The sequence below is a fragment of the Haliotis rubra genome, unplaced genomic scaffold (genome assembly GCF_003918875.1).
Source record: "Haliotis rubra isolate DU_JTF1 unplaced genomic scaffold, ASM391887v1 Scf605, whole genome shotgun sequence".
In the NCBI taxonomy this organism is placed as follows: domain Eukaryota; kingdom Metazoa; phylum Mollusca; class Gastropoda; order Lepetellida; family Haliotidae; genus Haliotis; species Haliotis rubra.
In genome coordinates this window covers 107,869-130,318 of record NW_025767308.1, presented here as the reverse complement: position 1 = coordinate 130,318, position 22,450 = coordinate 107,869, and the positions used below count along the sequence as shown (strand labels likewise).

At 40.2% G+C, this 22,450-nt stretch overlaps 2 protein-coding genes and 1 long non-coding RNA gene across 5 annotated transcripts; all 3 read left to right on the top strand.

Moving 5' to 3' along the window:
- Positions 1–1,609: 1,609 nt before the first annotated feature.
- On the top strand, positions 1,610–6,352 carry LOC124255660 (lachesin-like). The gene is made up of 4 exons (XM_046689560.1): positions 1,610–1,675; positions 4,036–4,314; positions 4,571–4,867; positions 6,179–6,352. The coding sequence occupies exons 2-4, from the start codon at positions 4,053–4,055 to the stop codon at positions 6,217–6,219; spliced, it is 600 nt and encodes a 199-aa protein (XP_046545516.1). The 5' UTR covers positions 1,610–1,675; positions 4,036–4,052; the 3' UTR covers positions 6,220–6,352.
- Positions 6,353–6,364: 12 nt separating this feature from the next.
- LOC124255664 lies at positions 6,365–8,540 on the top strand. The gene is made up of 7 exons (XR_006892723.1): positions 6,365–6,476; positions 6,981–7,136; positions 7,390–7,411; positions 7,557–7,603; positions 7,700–7,792; positions 8,112–8,285; positions 8,411–8,540. It is a non-coding gene; the product is annotated as an uncharacterized LOC124255664 (long non-coding RNA).
- A 2,884-nt stretch (positions 8,541–11,424) lies between these two features.
- On the top strand, positions 11,425–21,902 carry LOC124255658. 3 transcript variants are annotated; one of them, XM_046689553.1, is made up of 12 exons: positions 11,434–11,601; positions 12,343–12,406; positions 12,610–12,948; positions 14,169–14,450; positions 17,042–17,134; positions 17,579–17,680; positions 19,109–19,246; positions 19,944–19,965; positions 20,167–20,210; positions 20,497–20,586; positions 20,771–20,860; positions 21,198–21,902. In XM_046689553.1, exons 1-12 carry the CDS (start codon positions 11,596–11,598, stop codon positions 21,224–21,226), a joined length of 1,299 nt encoding a protein of 432 aa, XP_046545509.1. In that variant the 5' UTR covers positions 11,434–11,595; the 3' UTR covers positions 21,227–21,902. The 3 variants fall into 3 exon arrangements, with proteins under 3 accessions (XP_046545511.1, XP_046545509.1, XP_046545512.1); XM_046689555.1 differs by lacking the exon at positions 20,497–20,586 and having other exon boundaries at positions 11,425–11,601; XM_046689556.1 differs by lacking the exon at positions 17,579–17,680.
- Positions 21,903–22,450: the final 548 nt, after the last annotated feature.

The window sequence follows — 22,450 nt, the reverse complement described above, 5'->3', positions numbered from 1 at the left end:
GACAAATGAAATTATATAAACAGTTAATTTACTGTCATAACATATAAAAAGCTCGCGCCTGTGAGATATCAACAAAACATTAGAAAAATAGCTCACACCAAAGCCTTCACCGAGTATTCACCGGACAACCGCTTCCAAGCTGCGCGAACCTACTTCACTGCGCACGTGCTATAAGCGCAGCCCAGCTGTTGAAACCCGTTTTCCCCAGAAAAGTCTGGGGGAAATTAGTGAAACGTTTGAACTCCGATTTCGCGCGGTTTTTTTCATCGCGTTATTTTTCAACTTTATAAGTTGAATTTGCATTTTTGACGATTTGTTTCGGTAAGTCCATACCTAAAGGTATCAGAATCTGCAAAGTTTTGTTTTACGTTGCATGTGACCTTTAAGTATGGAGTCTACACTGGTGACAGTGTTACAGTCAGTGTTGATGTTCAGTGTAAGTATATAGTCTACACTGGTGACAGTGTTACAGTCAGTGTTGATGTTCAGAGTAAGTATATAGTCTACACTGGTGACAGTGTTACAGTCAGTGTTGATGTTCAGTGTAAGTATGTAGTCTACACTGGTGACAGTGTTACAGTTAATGGTGATGTTCAGTGTAAATATATAGTTTACACTGGTGACAGTGTCACAGTAAATGTTGATGTTCAGTGTAAGTATATAGTTTGCACTGGTGACAGTGTCACAGTAAATGTTGATGTTCAGTGTAAGTATATAGTTTACACTGGTGAAAGTGTCACAGTAAATGTTGATGTTCAGTGTAAGTATGTAGTCTACACTGGTGACAGTGTTACAGTCAGTGTTGATGTTCAGTGTAAGTATATAGTTTGCACTGGTGACAGTGTTACAGTAAATGTTGATGTTCAGTGTAAGTATATAGTTTACACTGGTGACAGTGTTACAGTAAATGTTGATGTTCAGTGTAAGTATGTAGTCTACACTTGTATGTTGCTGCACAGTTGTTCTTTTTCCTAATGAAAGAGGGCATGTTTGTCTGTCGAACATCGGTATTTATGCCATATTCATGCACGTGCATTGGGACCACAATGACGTGTTTCACGTTTTGAAAAGTGTCCGAGTCATACGAAGTTTCCGGACAGCTGCGTTGTTACCGGGACCATGTTCGTTTTGGCGAATGTTTCTGCTTGAGTTCAAACCTGTACCACTGTGTTTGTTAAACAATTATTTTTGTCCGATAGTGTATTACCTTTCGCCTTCTGTGTAAATAGGGCAATGAAATCATTTCCTATTTTCTGTCGCAGACGGTCCTTCTGTGTCTGTTGCTGCCCCCACTCAGACTGTTACAGAGGGACAGACTCTGACTGCGACCTGCTCTGTCAACTCTAAATCTGCAATATTTGTGACTTGGACAAGGAAAGATGACAGCAGCTTTACTCCTCAGACTGGATCTACACTGGCCATCAGTAACATACAGAGATCACAGGCAGGGACATATGTGTGTACAGCTACCAACACCCTCAGTCCTTGTGTTAGGGGGACAGCTGTCCTTGTGGTACCACATCCTGACTCTGTGGAGGTGACAGCGGATATTTAGTGTATGTGTCATTGTTAGAATACTGGACATATGTGTGTACAGCTACCAGCACCCTCAGTCCTTGTGGGGGGACATCTGTAGTGAGATCTGACTCTGTGGAGGTGACAGCGGATGTACAGTGTAAGTATCATTGTTAGAATACTGGACATATGTGTGTACAGCTACCAACACCCTCAGTCCTTGTTTTGGGACATCTGTAGTGAGATCTGACTCTGTGGAGATGACAGCGGATGAACAGTGTAAGCGTCATTGTTAGAATACTGGACATATGTGTGTACAGCTACCAACACCCTCAGACATCTGTAGTGAGATCTGACTCTGTGGAGGTGACAGCGGATGAACAGTGTAAGCGTCATTGTTAGAATACTGGACATATGTGTGTACAGCTACCAACACCCTCAGTCCTTAACGTAGTGCCATTTGGGTTGTCTTTATCATTTTTGATCATAACTGATTCATCAGTGGCTTGAGTATCGCTATGTTGTTTAGGTTCGTATCCGAGAAGAAACTGCCCTTGCTATTCTTTTCTGAGAGCCATTTCCATTATTGTGAACGACAGGAGTGTGATTTACAATGATCAATTTTACTGATTTGTCGATCACTTCCTTGTTATTAGAGGGTGTTAGATGTGGGCCTACATTTTACCAGAGAACTTTCTGAATCACAGAGTATTATCTGATGTTGAAGTAACGCATATGTGAGACAAGAAATAAGGTCATTTATCTGTTCCTATTTGTTGATATACAGCAGTTACTACATACGATACCACCAACCATACCGAAAGCATCAAAGTGAAAAGAAAAATGATGGTCCACTTAATTTTAAGTCTGTAGTTTTATGAGTTTTGAAACCATAAATGTCAGCATTTTTAAAAACATCTGTTAACTGTAGTTATGCAAAAGATCGGAACATGACCTCTCCAACAAAGCTGTAGACAGGCAGCAAAGTAGTTAGAAATGTAGTCCCACATTAAAGATTTCCCTTCTCTTCTTGTCAGATGGGCCCACGCATCTAAAACTGAGTAAATCTTCCCTTCTTACATTTCCAAAAATACAAATGAAAAGCCTACAAAGAAAGAAAACACACATTCTGAAAATTATGTTTATACGAAACAAAGCAAAAACACGCATGGGAACAGTATCGTATTCACACTGAAGTTGACATGGCTCTTCATACACAAATACACAATTCTAAAAGTCTCATCCAATAACTTCAAAGATATCGCCTGAAACCGTTCCACAAAAGGAATATACTTTCATGAATATTAATGAATCTACATCGTAGTTAGGTGGGGCAAGTGGGCCTGTCTTTTGCTTTACAATTTGTTTTACTTTATTGGGACTCTTATTGCAGTCTGTATAAATGAGTGACTGTAAGAAGATACAGGTTCTCTGTTTTCAGGTCTGCGGTCCTTTATCGTTGATTTAAAAACCGAACGCGGTTAGCTGAATCTTCACTCTAGCATGACTGACAAACGTTCTAAAACCGGACTCTTTGGCGCAAGAACACAAGGCGTAAAGGGGCCTTCTTCCTAGAAATTGCTTTGAATCATCCAGTGGAGGGACAGGTTGTGAACATCATAAGACATTTTCAACAGCATAAATGCTTTATTGTAGGAACCAATATCCTTTTACTTGTAACAAGAAGCATAAATAGATAAAAATACAGTTTACAGCGAAATATTAATCTCCCCAACTGTATGACAATCGACTCGCCCCAATTCAAGCCATGAACTCCCTAAGTTTAGTCGCCGCCAACTTTATGCACGGAAGTAATTGACAACCACGATACTATCCCGAATTTGGAAAAGACCCGATATGCCAGCTTTTATGTGGGAAACATCGACAGTGGAAACGGAAGGTCTGCGCATTACGGCCGGGACGTGTGGGCTGAATTTGTCTTGTCGAAGTCTTGCCCGCTAGATCTAGACCTGGTTTGAAGTATGGCGGAATACTGCCGCTTTTGCGCTGCTGACGAGTTTTCCTGCTTTGAAGTTGCTTCAATGGGATTAGGCTCAAGAAATTCTGCGTCAAACCTTTCGCTTTTTACTTCAAAAAACATCAATGATGTTGCCGAGGTAGAAATCACAGATGTCCGACATGTTTGTTTACAAATAAAAGGTTCCACGAGTTCATTGTATTCATACGCGGTGAATCGGTCACTTTAATAAGCGGTCCTTAGACTGCCATTTAAGTAATTTATTTTAAGTTCCCAGCCAATCAGAATCGAGTATCACACCATGTCGTACTAGAATTCATGTTTAGAACATTCGCCCGTACGATATAGTCAGGGAGAGTAACTTCCTTTGAACTTATGACAATGCCTCTCAAAGAGGCACTGACAATGCGGTTTCACCATATCATAATGCGTTAAATAAAACACACATAGCAAATGATACGTCCTAATAACAACATTAACCTGGCCTTGTTGTGGGGTCTACAAACAATGCAATGCAGCCTTTTTTATCCTATTTTTTTTAGATCAAGCGAACATAAGCATGTTCACCGCCAATTTACGAAGTGGCTCAGTGACAGTTAACGAGTCTGATGCAGTGGCATTCCGATGCCAGACTGACAGTAACCCAAGGTCAGTCATCACGCTACTGAATGGATCTGATGAGCTGATAAGGACAGATAACTCCCTGACGACAGAATATAGACTGAAGTCTGCAGAATGTAGACAAAGAGGGAACTACTTCTGTACTGCCACTAACAACATCAGGGCACCTGTCACCCAGATGTTAGAGTTGCTGGTACGATGTGAGTACATGCTATTGTAAGATACTTTACTCTTTCATCCTCATATTACTATTGTAACACTTACTAAGTCAACGTCTTTTTTTCATTTATTATTTAAACACAGTTCTTGACCAACCACAGAAGACGATTAACACATGTGACTCAATGGATCCTTGGTTTTCATTCTTTGAGTCATTGCCTAATGTTTTGCATAAGGTTCTCCTTGACAAGGTGAGCTCTCAACACATTTATAATGAATTTCCATTCACTTCGTTAGGTTCTCCACGACTTGATGTCTCAGAGTCCCAGCCACTCAAGTTCGCTGCTACACTGGGTGGTGACGTGTCTGTGTCTGTGTCAGTCCTAGCCTACCCCCTTCCTACATTCACCTGGAGGAGATCCATCAGCACCAGCCAGGACCTCACTGGTTCCTCCAGCCCTGTCTCAGACATCTCAGTCACTGCCAGACTACACCTTACTAACCTCCAGCAGCAGGACTTCGGGGACTACAGTCTGACAGTTGACAATGGAGTGGGCGGGTTAGTGACATACGGAGTCAGCGTAGTGCGAGCAGGTGAGTGGCTTACATGTGATACCGCTTTAACGATTCACCCTTTACAACCAACTTCCCCAGCCTTGCGTCATTCGGGGTGATATATTGATATATAAAAGCATAGGCCACTTTGGGGCAATACAGTAAGGGAAGATACTGGCACTGAATTAATTTTAGAGCTGGATAGTGCATGATGACGTGAAAGTGATTTTGCATCTGTTCGAACACTGTTGTCTCTTCATCACCAAGATGGAAGTAAGATGGGAGCATAACCAAACATATATTAAACTCTCCACATAAATTAACTAAAAACTGAATTCTGTATTGGACACGTGTGTACGTGTGTGTGCGTGTGTGTGTGTGTGTGTGTGTGTGTGTGTGTGTGTGTGTGTGTGTGTGTGTGTGTGTGTGTGTGTGTGCGTGCGTGCGTGCGTGCGTGTGTGTGTGTGTGTGTGTGTACGATGTCCACGTTTATAATGCATTCCACTGTTTTGTACATGCAGCTTGCTGATGAAAGTGGTCCATAATGCGAAGGATAGGTATAGTTTCGTTCAGTTTTTGGTATGATAGCATCATGCTACTTAAATACGATAATGTTCGATAGTTTTCAAAAGCAAGATTCTGGTAACTGTTTCAGCAATTGATAATGCATTCAAATATATCCATGTACTATGCATGTGAACATTAGTTATTTAGTTAATTAGTTGCTAATGGCTGTACCTTCAAGCGATGTTGTAGCTTTAATTATGTGTCCCTCTCAGCCTCCATTTTCTTTTTTCAGCGTCCATTATTTTTCAGTTGTAGTATTTGTGTTCATGTTAGCTACTCGCATAAGTTTAACACCCATCAGTGCAAGAGGGATGGTGTAAATCCTGAAGTTAGAGTACCATCAAAATGGCTAAAGTATTCTTAAGTCCTCATAGTTCCTTTTGTGATGTCCTAACTCCACTTTCTGGTGGACTGCTGCCCGTATGCATTATGCATTGGTTTGAATAGCGATTTGAAGTATATTGACGGAATACCATATTTGTTGTCCCGTCTTGATAATGCTGGATTAGTGCTAAAAGCGGCTTCACTGCTAGTGTTAAATCTATATCCGTGATAGTCCTGTCGTGTTACTATCGTTTGTCCAGAGGTTTCATAATGTACGTTTTTTGAACTGGCAATGTTTGAGTCACGATGTGACTTAAATACTGCCGATGTGACTGCAATTTAAAACTCAGTCATTCATTTAGGAATCACCTATTTTGTTCATTATATCCATTAAACTTAACATGAAAATAAAAACATTCTCAGATTATAACATTCGATTTGTTATTGATTTGTTGTAAGGGCCACCGATGATGCCTACACAATTTTCGAGATCTGGATAATGCAACAACGTCGTCGGTGTGGTTGTCGTGGCTGCCTGGGTTCAATGGTGGACGCACTCAGACGTTTCTAATTGAGTATCGTCAGTTTGCTACAAGAACGTGGACTGTTAATAAATCGTATGATGACCTAGGCGAGATGATGGTCGTGGAAGTGACCGGGCTTACACCAGGAAAGATTTACACATTCCGACTACTTTCTAAGAATGACTTTGGGGATTCTGACAGATATGTCCTTGTAGAAACTACGACTGCAGGGGGTATGTGTCACTCAAAAAGAACCCAACAAATTACTTCATCTAGTTGTCAGTCAGATCAAACTTGTCCGCTCCAGCACCAAACTGATGTCTTACAACAACGCATGTTCTCTCTGGGTCGATACTACGCCATATCCTCACACTGATAAGCCATCTCATTTATATCAGAGTAATTTCGACTAACTAGTATAGTCAGTGTATTTTAATTAATACTAAACGGAACTGATTTTACATATCTTGGTGCAACACAGCATCGTGTATCATGTGGTGATTATAGGTCTGTGTATAAATAGTCGAAACCTATTACTGTATCTAATGCTATGTTCTAGGAGACCATATCAATGGATTAGCATTATCAGTTTGACTAAAACCAAGACACAGCTTTACTCGTTGAATACATGTTATATTGGTGATTCGACAGAAGTAATAAGTAGTAACTGGGTGTCACCAGTGTACAGTGACGTACGGTAAGCACTGTTCCGTTATGATGTCCCTGTTATATTGTAGATCCACCAACCCAGCACCGGCTCCAAGTTCCAACTTTTAGTACTGAAGTGACAGCAGTAACGGCAGGAGGCGGCATACTCCTCACCCTGGTCATCGTGGGAATTGTTCTCATGGTACTCCACAGAATCGGGTAGAGATTCGGAAAACAACCCAAAGGTATAATAGATACATTTCCGTTGTCAAAGGATCGAATATTATTTCGAGTCAATAATAATATATTTTATTGAGTGATGTGTTTGAGAGAACGATTTCTTATTAGGATGTTACCACCATTATGTTTCCAGAAATGGACATATATTGCACCAACAGAAAGTATGTTAAACGTTACCAATTCTCTGTGGATTTCATTTACGATTGACGTGACTGTCTCCATTTGTGATGTGTGTTGTACACGATCTTTGTTTTACAGGAACTGGAACAACGGAAATAAGGTAGTCAATATTTCAATATCAAATACAATGTATGGACAACTTTAAATAAGATAAAGGGATATATACGTATTACATAATGATGTTTGTCGCACGTTTATCCATCATGGTCTGTCAGAAACCGATCTTGTAATTGTTTTACCACCAGGAATTCTGAAACTGTGGAAATGGAAAACAGAGAATATTCATCATTAAGTAAGTATGTGGTTTTCGTTTTGTTGATATCGCCAATATCGAATTATCTGTTCAGCGCTGAGACAATTATAATGTTTTCATATGCGTTTGCTTCAGATCGACATCATGGCCCAGCTCGGTATCCCAGTTTGGAAGAGGAATCAGAAGATCAACAATACACACGGTTGAAGATCTATGCGAATACAAAAGGTATTTGTAGATGTTGGTATTTCCCTCAAAACATTACAAGTGAGTATGAATGGCGTCACATGTAACGTTGCATTGGCATTATTTCAGCCATATTGTGATCAGACCAAGTAAACACACGTAGACAAGTTTCTAAATGCAAGGTTAAAAGCACTTTCTTCATATACATACATATTTGTTTATAGACATGCAAAGATACAATTTATTATACAGTCCTGTTTCTTTTAAACAGTTAATGATGAGATCCCCGCTCCCACGTAACAGTAAAATGGATTTGTAGTTCAAATTCGTTCTTGAAAATATGTAATGAACATCTTCTCAGCAGATGCTGCAGCAGATGCAAGTACCTATGAAGGCGTGACAGAGACTCCCCCTGTGACATTTGAGTCCAACACTGCATTGCCATACCAGAACACTGGGGCACATTCCCAAGGTAACCAAACCATGAACCACTCCTGGTGATTCTAATCGCGTTACACCGTCATGGATGAACTAGGTCAGAGTATAGTTCGATAACATCTAACTAAAACATATCCTTTATCTCCTGTTCCGTTGGAATACATTTTTCATTATTCTGATCACATTGCTATGTTTAATGACATCTACTTTTGTACTTTTCAGGTCCTGACAATCAAAATAACTAAAGATGGGTAGTTATCGTGTCATCAGTTTCAGTCACAGACCAAGAGACATTTTCAGAGCATTATATGTCTTTGCTCTGCTCATAACGTCTTTATTACTTTCATCTTTTTGGGGGCGGTGGGGTAGCCTAGTGGTTAAAGCGTTGGCTTTTCACGCCGAAGACCCGGGTTCGAATCCCTACATGGGTACAATGTGTGAAGCCCATTTCTGGTGTCCCCCGCCGTGATGTTGCTGGAATATTGCAAAAAGCGGCGTAAAACCAAACTCACTCAGTCAGTCAGTCATCATGTTTTATTCACCTTAGCTTATGCTTGCCAGACATAGTAATCAAGCGATGCATACATACACAATCACTGTTAGACACCCAAACAGTCGCAGAGGTGAAATCATGTTGGTTATGTTCATGTCTGTTTTCATAGTTTACATACCAAAAATTAAAATATAATTTTCAGAAACAATATTCAGACCTTTTTTTGTGATCGTGTATACATGATGGCGGCAAGGTTCCAACTTAACCATATGCAACGACTGTGACTATAACTCATAGCTAGTCAGAGATCAGACTGAGATGCGAGGTGAAAAGGTATTTCACGTTGCATACAAAATTATTCCCCCTGTAGGTCGAACAACCGGCCTTTGCCATGTGGCACTAAAGCCGCTGACCAAGAGGTGTATAAACAAGTACCATCTGCTAACATCGTTTGACCTCCAGTACTTTCCACCAATGAATCAAGATGTTGTCTAGACTTCAGTGGTCGCCCTGCGAGAGTCGCTCCAAAGGTTCAATATTTCATGATTCAAACGTAATTAACATGACCATTATGAAGGTACCTCAAGGATGATTTGGGGCAAAATAAGGAGAGCTTGAAGAACAGATCTCGGGTTTTTTGAACTGATGCACATACTTCATTGCATTACATTTAGTCATCAGCAATATTTCTTTAAGAAGTATATGCAACTGCCCTGAAATGAATACACAGGGGTTATCAAATTTAACAGGTGTACCATCACAAATCCATAACCTTCTTCCACTGCTCACACTGATATCAATCACCTTATATGCCTGATCCATTTTCGGGAATGATATCAAGAAAGTAGCCAAGGCTATGAAGCCTGTTTATTTCAACAGATGTTCATTAAAAAAAAAAACATCATTTGACCAATAAAAATAAATACCATCATGGCGTGATACACACATAAAGAACAATAACACTTTTCTACAATACCGACCCAAGTAGTTATTTCTTACCACTTAAAAGGTTATTAAAAACCCAAGCGCAGGAAACATGTTACATACACGACCACAAACACAGTTTGCCAGTTTGTACTGGTCAAGCAGAAGCTTTAGAATCAGGAGATTGTGTGAAGTATTCTTCCATTCAATGCATTTGGAAAACTCCACAAATATCAACCTAAACAAACACAAAGATGAAGGTGTGCATGCCAATCTCCATAGCAAATAAAACAGTATTTTGACAAATGTATGCTCGCTTGAATTGGGTCGATTATTCTGATGGTCATCTGGAGTCCCCGAGTTTTGATGTGATAACAGCTTCAACGACTGGTATCTGATCATAGCAAAGCAAATCTGCAGATAACAGTACAATACAGATGGCATTGCTCAGGATAACTCACGTCCTGTCTACTCTGTTATCTGCTAGTCAGGTTGGCGTGTACTATAGCTTGTTGTGGTGTCAGAAATGATTTGTCCCCAGTAAGGCTATAGTGTTGATCACAAACAAATGTGTTCAAGTGAAAATGCATCGAAATTCTATGTTCTTTGTCTGAATCAGTTGACATTCGCTGTATTCCCTTTTCACCACAAACAGACCGCTGGGTTGGGACTATTACTTCCCAGCGATAGCTATCGACAACGCTGACGGATAGGGCGGTGAGTCGTGGCGTTGACTAAGGCCGTCGTCTCACCAACGACTTCGTCGACGATGAAAAATCGACTTCCGGCTTATTCTAAGTGACAAGGAGCGGGTGTCCACTCTGGGAAAATTGGGCACTCAGAACCGGTGTGCGCTCTGTCAAGTGTTCAACAACATTTATCTTTCCAACGGCAATTTCTCATCAATATCCACTGCATCTGTCATCTTATACTTCATCCCTGAAGTATATCCTCCCGTACGTCCCTCAACTACCACCAGCAGGTGCAAAAACAGGCTCTTGGACAAATACACAATTGTCAATCAATATCAGCTGAATATATGCATGACATGCCCCAGCGTTTTGGCTTCCCGTCGGATATAAACGAATCATGCACGGAAAATCCAGATTTGTTTTTTTCATTTAAATCATGTTCATAGTCGCCTGAAGTATATTTACACTGTACTCAAGCACCAATATATATTACGTGTGACATACCTGTAGTTCCACACACACATGTAGTTCCACACACTACCAGGGCTGTCTAAGGCGCAGCGCTAGTAAAAGAAAGGTGCCTGCATCGATCCCCACTTGTGACAATTGTGACACTTGTGGACACCTAGTTGCAGTTATAGTAACGTATCATTGAACAAAATACCGTGACTACGTGTCCCAGTTCACCTAGCTACAAATAGGTGCCTTGTGAGGACGAGGCTGAGTGATAACCCGCTTCGTTTAACTGGCTGCATAAGTCGAATGCTCCCCATGGAGTTGAGTTGGTTGAAAAAAAGGAATACCATAAAAATCGACATCCGTTGATTAAGGGAACACTCCGTCGCCTTGAGCATGTACTAGTTGCGTGGATATGTGCGCTTTATAAATACCCATTACTAATAATATCAACATGTCCACACTGCAGCCTCGTGTTATCTTCACAGTTGGGACATTTCTTAGAAGCAAGTCGTTGGTACGTACCTCGTACATGCAGGACCTTTAAAGGCTCTGGTTGCTGTTGTAATAACGCAACACGTCTGATAGCTTCTCGACCCACTCCCAACAGATATAACCACCTAAAATAGAACCAGGAAGTAGATAACGCGTATCTGTGGGTGGGTAGGACAGGTCAGTAGCTAGACACCTCTGAACGTTGATAACGTACACACAGTGCAATAGCGGCATGACAATGAAGAAAGAATAGAAGCATATAACCTCGATAGCAGACACCTGACTTTTGAGCAAACCAAAAACATGTGGTTTTGTCATCTCCTATATTGATCTTCCTGTGAAATCGGATGGCGGTAAGTCTGTTGATATGTGGACCTAGTTTAACTTTGGTTTAATACAATAAATTATTACAGAATAGACGTGAATTCAACGATCACAGATTTGCTAGGCTATGCTGGGATAAGCTATTCCTAACGTTTTCCATAAATACAGCAGGGTTCCTCTCAGAATGATAGTCATGGAAATCCGAGCCTAGATTTGATCCAGCATGCTGCATGATAAGACGCCACCTTTCCACTAATGTGTATCCTGCGTCTTTGACCATGAACTAAATGCTGCAATAACCCACGATTCATCCAGCCATACCATCATGACATTATCTGGAATACATTCAGGGGGTGCACGCATTATGTCACAGTATTGCCATAGTGTTATGAACCTCATCACTTCATCACATGTCACACAAGTCGCCGTGCGCTTCACGCCTCTAACAGCTCTATTCACCAAGAGTTGTTAGTGCAGCAGTTGAGGTCAGCGTAAGTGCATATCGGATATAAACTATGCTTCCTCTTTGTTTGATGGCCTCTCGACGCCATCCATGTTGGACCATTGATGATGATATTTAGACAGAATGGAAGCTGACAATTTGACTTAACCTGTGTCTGCAACTAACAGAGGCTGACGAAAGTGACAGAAAGTTAGAATATAGTTGTAGTTGTGAAGGGGGTGTTATGATTCTGATAATTCAGTCATTACTCATGATTACTCTCCTATCTAAATATGAACGTGATCTCTTCCATTGAACTTGATTTCAGATATCACGGACGGGCCTCGTAACAAACATGTTGTATTATGCTGTCATCCTGTCTGTGATTGCAAGTAAGTCTGCAAAGAAGGAGAAACCTGTCGCATTTGAATCAACATCTCTTTGAAAACAATTACACATAACATATTACTGGACATCTATTTTGGTGTTGAGATTACATTACATCAGGCAAGACAACTATTTTGGTGTTGAGATTTACATTACATCGGGCAAGGTGGCATGGAATGGCATGATGTTGGAGACACATATGTTGCAGGTGGTTCTTCAGGTGGACCAGTTGTCAGGCCAGTGCTGACTAAGGTGTCGGAGACTGCCAGGTTCAGCTGGGAGATTCCACCCGGAAGTCTGGGGCCTGGGACTGTTTACTTCACCGTCAATCCTGCTGGGATTGGTGTTTTCATATTGACGAGTTCTGGCCTGTTAATCCCATATGAATCTTACGGCAATAGACTGGGGTTTCAGGGAAACAGAACATCTAGGAACGTCACCTTCACCATGAGCAACATCCAGACATCTGATGCAGGGACATACACGTGTGGGGCTGGGGCTGTATACAATGTTATACACAACTGTGGACAGAAACTTGTTGTACTGGGTAAGTCGATATTGAATTTATATAGATTATATTTAAGCAGCACCAACTGTCGGTATGTACTCAACCCAGATAGCAATTCGATACATAAAGGTTAGTTACGTATGTGCATGTATGGATGTCAGAGTCAATAAATATTATGGAGAGACATGTATATTACTTCTCTCCATATTGTTGACATTACTATGAATAAATCACTATTTCAGTACAATATATATGATGTATGACCTATCATTCAGCATGTGTAACCTAATGTGAATCTGGTCACACACAGAGGCAGCTGCTAACTGTCTCGCGGAAGAATATATTTCCTCGTGGACACGAAAAGGAATTTTTTGAAGTGAATTACGTCCTTGGTGTTGATAATGAAGTAATGGAACTATACTTCACTGTTCATCAGAGAGTTTTGTGTTCATCATTTGTTAGTTTTTGAAAATTGAAGGTGAAACTATACTGGTATTTTCCATCAGACGAGAAGCCGGCCACTCAGTAGCCAAACTGATGCTCGTAGGCATATTAGTGACATACTTGAGATTGACATTGACATTTTGGGAACCAAAGGGAATGCGGAAATTGGGTCTGTTTGATTCAGGCATATTTAGCTTAATCTTCAATTTGATTACAGTGGGGAACAAATACTTTTATCGTGTTGCCTATTTGGGCGTCATGTATTTCTGCATTCTAACTGAATGATTCGGATGTAGCTCCTGGCAGTCATGTACTGGGATTTTTAGACAGTGATTACCACATGAGTGTCAATCAAATACCATTTACCTTACAAAGATAAGAAAGCAAATTGGATACATTTTAAGACAACGAGTTGTAATATACATGGTGTCTGCTCCACGTTAGAAACAAATCACTGCATATTTCGTGTTTTCGTATCGCAGAGGCGCATTGATGCATAATACAACGTCACTCAGCTTACTGATTTCTATTCATACGTGGTGTGGCAGTTCAAAAAGTGGCAGTGAATTCTGAGCAGGTTAAGGCGATAACGATGATGCAAACAAATAAGGTCAAAGAACAGTTATCAAGGAACCCTGAAAACACGAAGTTACAATTAAGCTGAGTTCTCATTGAATATATTTACAGTCGTTGTAATGTGAGGGTTGTTTGGAATTCGTAGTACATAGGGGATCTGCACTTGTTAACATGGTTATGGTGACCGTCCCCACATAGACTGGAGACGTTAAACTCAAAGACATTTATCGCTGTAAAAGGTAAACCCACAACACCTGGTCGTCCAGTGTCAACAACACCTGTCTACAACCAGCAAGTGACCTTGACCTGCAACTCCACCTCTACCTCTGTCCCAGCTGACCATGGTCTGGTCTTGACTTACACTTGGCAGCGTGACAACGATAGCATCACAGTTAATACCATTGGTCCAACCTATACATTCACCGTGAGTTCCCGGGACAGTCACAACTACAGATGTAGAGCGAGAGAAAGTCAGGGCCTGGAGTCAGATTGGAGCCAGATGTACAACATGGAGCCTCAGTGTGAGTACTGGAAGCACAAGTCTCATTCCTACCATACTCATCTAAATCTCCAGTCAGTTTGAACAGACGCGTATGTAACTGTCAAAAAGAATGTATATATCAGATGGGAAATCAGTACCAAATAATGATGACTTGACATGTCACCACGAGCTTCCTGTTACAATGACGTGAAGTACCTAGTTTGAATTATTCCCTTTTACTGGTTTTATCTTTGATGGAGGATAATGCTCGGATATGATCAGAAGTATCTATTTAACAATCTGTACAAAGCAGAAAAGTGCAAATCGGATGCTGACTGTAAATGACGTGTGGACAAAACGAATGAATTTATTTATTTCTATTTTCGAATCTTCTTTGAAATTATTTATGTTTGACAAATCATCGTCTGGCAGGATAGCTTGACACCTTCACTCTAATACATGTAGGTCACAGAGGAGAAAGCCCCTGAAAGTAACTGAATCTAACATCTACAAATAGTAGCGGACCAAGTTTCCAAAGTGTTTGTGTTTTCAATTCCAGTTCATTTTCCAACTACATCAGATCGGTTGGGTATGGAAAGAACAACTTACAAACACTCTGAGATGTGTAAATGTGTAAAGTCGGGGTTGCATTCTTTAAACGTATTAAATGTAATAAGAAATATATGTTAATGATATATTTAAAAATGCATTTACGTCGCAGACCGATCATCCAAAGGCAAATGAGCTACTATTTCTGTTGATTAGGGCATGGAACACATAAAAGCATTCATCTTGCACTAGCTATCCTCACCGCCTTTCGTCTAATATTGTACAAGTTACACTTCACAGTCCTGACTGTCCGCTGCAATCTCTCTTGGATGTATATGTATACAGGTTACATGCATGAGCAATAGCAAAGCTAGTTTCATGCTGGACAAATAAAGGAATACGAGGGGCGTTCAAAAAGTATATTCTCAAAGTCGGATGTTTGAAAAGCTTCCACTATATTTTGAAGGAAATCATTAGCAAAGCCATATCCAACATTTCACATTTGTGAGTAATGTGGATAACGAGATATTAGTCATCACAACATATTGAGGTATAATACTTCTTTATACAAATGCAGAAAATGAAAATCGATCTGTGTGGTACCACTTGGATGATGGTATCCCCTCAGATAATATCATATGAAATATGTTCAGTATAGTACTATCCGTCATAATCAACATTCAAAGATTTGGATTGCTTGATATATATTTAGACTGGGACTGGTTTGTTTGTTTTTTTTATCTTTGTATAGGACACGCCAAATTTAATCATTCAAAAACATTCTCTCCAAATATTCAAGATGGCACTGTTTGTGTTTACAACATATTGAGAGCTGACACTTGTGTGACCATTCAGCATTTAGTATGAACCTTTGGAATCATTTATGAATAAGTGAAAACATTAGAATAAGGTATGGCCTTGTGATTACGTCATCTGAAAGGGGGATGGGTTGGTAGTGTCTCTAAAACAAGTAATTTCTCAGTAAACATGAAGGAGGGAGTCACTTCAACAAGCGATTGTTAAGCTTCAAATTGCTTCTCTTAAAAACTCTAAGTTTGATTCTAGTGGACTTCTGCCTATCTCAAACACACAAAATGTTTCTTGCATATTTGTTTCCTGAAGTTTGTGATGCATTTATTGTAGATGTTGCGTTTTGGGGGGGTACCAAGATAAAAAAGTCAACTAAAATGGGATCATGAGGCTGGAACATAGGACGTAGAAAAATAAAACATAAAAACAGCTGCATTTGTATCATTTTCTAGGTGAGGCTGACAAATCAATATGAATACCACACTTGTTTCTTGATGAAAGTTTTGACAAATGTTATCAAGGACATTTCAAGTTTTCACTTCAATCGTTGTATTTGGTTAGAGGCACTATTACTCCTAGTAGGTATATGGTTTGGTTTCAAAAGAGAATTACATATGTGCCAATACTGCCGTAGTTATATCATGGTAGTGAACGCTGTGTGGTAGCTCATATTTATCACACCTACACGTGTGGGTGGTTGCACTCACTGCTGACCTGTCCTCCTTTAAGTCCTCGTGCCATGTGAATACACGTGTGGGTGGTTGCACTCACTGCTGGCTGTCCTTTTTTAAGTCCCCGTGCCTCGTGAATACACGTGTTGGTGGTTGCACTCCTGATCAGCTGTCCTCCTCTAAATCCTCGTGCCTTGTGGATGGTTGAATAGTGTCTTGTCTTTAAAGTACAACAGCTACAGCTGTACACCATCAGTGTGGTGGGACATCTGCGGTGAGACATAGTGGCTCTGAGGAGGTGTCATTTTAATAAAACAACATGAGATGTGTCAGACACGAAATTGTAATAGTGGTGCATTTACTGCTTCCTGTGATGACTGCATTAGACATTAACTTCTCCAGATACTGTCTCAAGGTGTTTTAACTTAATATCGCTGCCGTGTACTGATACCATACCTACGTGAATGACTTACTATTGCTGAACGCCGTATCATCAAATTTGCAGCTAGCCGCGGTGAGAAGTGTCATGAACGTCATTTTAGATTTCCCCCTCTGTGTAGCAAGCAAAGTATAGCTTAGAGCGTAATTGTTTTTATGTCAGACGGCCCTTCTGTATCTGCTGCTACCAACACCCTCAATCCAGGTGCGGGGATACCTGTATCGAGGTCTGTAGAGACGACAGTGGATGTACAGTGTAAGTATCATTATTAATATTCTGGACATATGTGTGTACAGCTACCAACCTCAGTCCTTGTTTGGGGACATCTGTGTTGAGATCTGAGATACATTTTTTGCGGAGGTGTCATTTTATAGAAAATGGGCGGTATGTAATTCACGAAACTGCAATAGTGTCTTTGTGCTGTTACCATTGATGACTAAATTTAAAGGTCAACTGTAAAAATGTGGTTAAACACATTTGGAGTAAAGATTATCAAACTTCGCCAGATATTACCTATATCTAATTTCACTTAATATTGCTGCCGTGCACGGACACCATACGTTGAATAACTATTGCTGAACACCGGATGAACAATTTTGCAGCGAGTCGCGGTGAGAATAGTCACAGAAAAGCCATATTAGGTTGTTCCTTCAGTGTAGCAAGCAAAGGAAAGGTCAATGCATATTTTTTGTATGCCAGACGGTACTTCTGTGTCTGTTGCGGCCACTAACACCCTCGGTCCTAAAGTAGGGACAGCTGTAGTGACATCTTCCTCTGTAGAGACGACAGTGGATGTACAGTGTAAGTACCATATTGGTAGCATACTGGACTTATGTGTGTACAGCTATTGACAGCTTCAGTCCTTGTTTGGGGACATCTGTAGTGAGATCTGACTCTGTAAAGACGACAGTGGTTGTACAATGTAAATACCATATTGTTAGAATACTGGACTTATGTGTGTACAGCTATCGACAACTTCAGTCCTTGTGTGGGGACATCTGTAGTGAGATCTGCCTCTATGGAGGTGTCAGTGGATGTACAGTGTAAGTATCATTGTTAGAATACTGGGTGTGTGTACAGCTATTGACAACTTCAGTCCTTGTGTGTGTAGATATCTGACTCTGTGCATGTGACAGTGGATGTACAGTGTAAGTACCATATTGGTAGCATACTGGACTTATGTGTGTACAGCTATCGACAACTTCAGTCCTTGTGTGTGTAGATATCTGACGCTGTGCAGGTGACAGTGGATGTACAGTGTAAGTATCATTGTTAAAATACTGGATGTGTGTACAGCTATCGACACCTTCAGTCCTTGTGTGGGGACATCTGTGGTGACATATAGTGTTGTGGAGGTGTAACTTCAGAGAAATGCAATTGTGTTTTTGTGCTCTTACCTTCGATGACTAAATGAAAGTGTCAGCTGTCAAAATGTGTTTAAACACATTTGGTGTAGAAATCATCAAGCGTCGACAGATATTAGCTAATTAAAACTAAATCTAATTTAACCTAATATAACCATACCTAAGTGAATGTGTTAACATTGCATCAACAATCTTGCAGCTAGCTGTGGTGTGAAATGGTTTTCATTTTATGCTTACTGACATACACTATGACACTGAAAGTTAACCTCTCAGAACGTTCGGCATGGATGTTATCATAAAATCGTTTTGCTTACTGGCTTTGGATGCCAAAAGCAGGATTTTGACCTTTGGACAATAAGGAATGTGTGTAAAACCTCCCTTGGCTTTATAGTTGTCACTGATGTCACCATGGCGGGGCAGCTAACAAATCACGAAACCTCGAGAACACTTGAGAATATGCCACAGGTGCCAAGCATCTCAAGCATGTTGAGTGAGGTGACTTAATTGAAGACAAGACATTATTTACTTTCTGATATAGATCCAACTGTAGATGGAATATTGCTGAGTACGACAACATGAACAATTGGCCATTCACCTTAATTGCATCTTGATGTCATCAGGCCGGTTATGGAGAAGTAGTTCCTAACTGAATTTGCCACACAACAGAATGTAAATGATACGCATGAAAATACGACCATTGAAGCCCAATACGTTCGACCCATACATTGTGCGAGCAGATATTTAGAGTAAAGAGTGTACTTTTCAAACACCCTACTATATTTTCTTTTACTCCAAACGATGTCTGTGTGCATTACGCACTCCTTGTTGTGTAACGTTGTGGAAACGTGAGGTATTTCTGTTTTAGCTCGGTCGCCCCCTTCACAAACTGGATTTATCGCTGAAGTGGCAGGTGGTGTGTTGTTTGTGGTTGTCGTTGTTGTGGTCGTCGTTGTCGTATTGATGAAGACGAGATGCGAATGTGCATGTGCATTGCAGAGTACAGGTAGGTATAATGTATGCTGTGCAAAAGGCTAGCGTAAAATTATTGTCCTCCTGAGAGGGTACGTAAGTCCCAAAACCTTTCAAAGTAATTTTTTTACGTCCTGTGTTTTTAAACGTAGTATTCTTGTCATTTTAATTTGTGGCTAAATTTTCCTACAATCGCCAACAGCTGAAGGGATGGTGTAAATCCAGCTAGGGTCCATGCAGGGAGAAAAAGTAATGTAAGTCCCCATGGTTCCTAGTATGGTGATCTACCTTCAGTTGTTGGCGATCTATAGCCTGTTTTTATATTGTATTGTCTTCGTAAATAAAATAGTTTTACATGTTCATGCTAGTTTTAGACTTCATCTGTGATACTCTAGTTATTTTACAGTCCTTCGATGACTGATTATTTAGCAACTTTAATTATTGTTTATGTAAAACATTTCTCGTCACAATATGGCTGAAATATTGCCGAGGTGACGTTAAATTCTAACTCACTCACTCACTCACTGTGCAAAAGGCAACATAATTATGCACAGCAATGTAATTCAGCACGTTATGCAGCAATGTTGCCTCTTCGCGATACGGTAACAGTAACGTACTGGTGTACTTTTTTGTTAGGCACTATACGTGAGTAAACAGCAAACTTGCACTGCTAAGATATTTAACTTCTATCGACAAAGTTTGACATGACGTCATCTTTGGTATCTCCACAGGCACAACAGACATGCCGAATACGTAAGTTTCCTTTCATAGTTGTACTTGTAAGCGGTTATAGCTAAACACAGCTTTTGCCATTTAACCTAATTCTCTGTCTCCTTATATGCACACATGTGTGTGTGTGTGCGTGTATGCTTGTGTGTGACACTTTTTGCGACTGCAAGCGTATGTGTGTGTGAATTGCATGCCCTCTTGACATTATTGACGTTTCTGCTGAAGGTCGCGGATCCAAGATAAGCGAGACCAAGAGCCGTATTACCAAGGTACATGAGTTTTCCAAATAAAGCATATGATAAAGAGAAAAGATTGCGAGCTCAGAGATTTGCATCTTCAATGTCAGATAATGTGATATTGATGTCTCCCATAAGCTCTATCTTTGTCGAATTTCTAAAGAAAATGCCTGTTTAGTTGGGATTATCTTCTATGTTTATTGCTGGAAGTATACATTGTTGATGTTCGTCGACACTGCTCACCCTTGATGCCTCGATTGTCTCTGATTGTTTATCTGCAGTCCTGCATTCACTATGTAAACGTTATTACACTTTCCAGACATTGACAACACCTACGACGAGATTGCGGACAGATCAAGACCCTACAGACTTCACCAACTTGGCATGTATGTGAATGCTCATGGCAGAGGTATGGCTAATGCAGAATCGTTTACAAGAACAACAAAATACAAAACATGAACTAGCTCTCTAAACCTAACGGCTGAACTTTTACCATGATTCTCTTCTATGTTTATTGCTGGAAGTAAACATTGTTGATGTTCTTCGACACTGCTCACCCTCGATTGTCTTTGAAAAGTTATTATACTTTCCAGACATTGGCAACACCTACGACGAGATTGCAGAGAGATCAAGACCCTACAGACTTCACCAACTTGGCATGTATGTGGATGCTGATGGCAGAGGTATGGCTAATGCAGAATCGTGTACAAGAGCAACAAAATACAAAACATGAACTTCTCACAGTAGAAATCCTAAACTGAATAGGTTCCCTCTGTCCTCAGTTCTGCGTTAGCGTAACACTATTAGTGACAATATGCTGCTGCCTCTTATCACAGCCTGGTGGACACTGTCTTATGTCCTGTCGTCACACCCTGAAGACATATCCTTAACCAGACTAAATGCTTCACATAAACCATAGTGAGAAAACTGGAAGCTAGAACACTTTTGATGTAAACCATTCAGCCATTATCAGGATAGAGTCCCGTGCTGTGTATGAATATAGTGCTACTTTTGTTTCAGATTTGACTTATGACTACATACGGAACTGATCGAAATTGCTGACACGAATAAAACGTGATGTACTTTACGCACTTAATGAGGGTGCACATCTGACGTTCTCTATAAAGGAGGGTGTTGCTTCAGTACCTAAGTTTGTTTAAATGGACACTGAATACATTCTCAACGTTCCTCGTGTATGTTTATGGATATACACCAGGTAAGAACTAATGATGAACAAGTGCATTTACTAGACAAGTAATGAGTAAGCGAATAGAAAATATGTGCATTGTCAGTTATTCAGACTCCTTTTGAACTTGTGTTAGATACTTAAGTAACATAAAAGAGACATGTTTGATTTGCAGGTGTCTTAGATGCCGCAGTCGTACGATCTTAATGTGTCCTAAACACTGGATATATGTTAGAAAAAACATGTTATTGCACTATGTTCTTATTGGTTCGACACCAGTTTCAGCTCCAGACATAACACGTCAATGTGTACCTTGGTCATTTATGTGTTGTATATGCAGTTGTGTGGGCACAGAGTGGAGCGTAGACCTCATTGAGTTGAACGTGGCAGTGTTTGTAGGCACTTTTTGTAAACAAACTTGTGCTATACAAATGTATATATCTACATGTATGTTATATCATGTATATTTCAGTTAATGCTGAAACTAAGTGCAAATTAGGCAAGCTCAAATAAAACTTTCACCTCTTTTCGTGCATGCATGTATCTTGTTTCGTTCTTATTTCTGACAAAAAACTTCGTGGGTTGATAATAACGCTTTAGTTAAGAGACTGCTTGTGCATGGTTCTTCAGTTGAAAGAGCGCAATCGGGATTTTTTAGATTAGGTGCTAATGTAATGGATAGAGGTAACAGTAAAGTCAAATCGTGTGTAATATTGTATGATATTCAGATAATATAGCATTCAAACAGGGCTCTACATTGGGCAACAGAACTGTACATACTGACAGATGACGTTATTGCTCTGAAGACAGCAATATGGTGGATTCCTGTGGGTTCCTTTCTTTACGGGTTTCATTTCCAGCACGACCGTACGCACATTAGAAACATGGAGCTTACAACATACCAGTGGGACAAACTGTCAATGGTATTAATGTTTCGTTGTTTACAGACGAAATCTATCCTTCAATATCGAAGACCAGACATTTAGCCCATTACAGTTCTGGTCAACTGACATCCATATACATAATGTATAACTTGCTGATAATCTCAAAAGGTCCCGTTGGTATATTTTCCTATCAGAGTCTATCA

Excerpts from the sequence above, each read along its gene's own strand:
- LOC124255660 (XM_046689560.1), top strand. The coding sequence starts at position 4,053 with ATGTTCACCGCCAATTTACGAAGTGGCTCAGTGACAGTTAACGAGTCT. Across the intron at positions 4,315-4,570 it reads GTTAGAGTTGCTGGTACGAT|GTTCTCCACGACTTGATGTC; the intron begins GTGAGTACATGC and ends TCACTTCGTTAG. Across the intron at positions 4,868-6,178 it reads AGTCAGCGTAGTGCGAGCAG|GGCCACCGATGATGCCTACA; the intron begins GTGAGTGGCTTA and ends ATTTGTTGTAAG.
- LOC124255658 (XM_046689553.1), top strand. Across the intron at positions 20,211-20,496 it reads CCAAGAGCCGTATTACCAAG|ACATTGACAACACCTACGAC; the intron begins GTACATGAGTTT and ends TACACTTTCCAG. Across the intron at positions 20,587-20,770 it reads TGTGAATGCTCATGGCAGAG|ACATTGGCAACACCTACGAC; the intron begins GTATGGCTAATG and ends TATACTTTCCAG.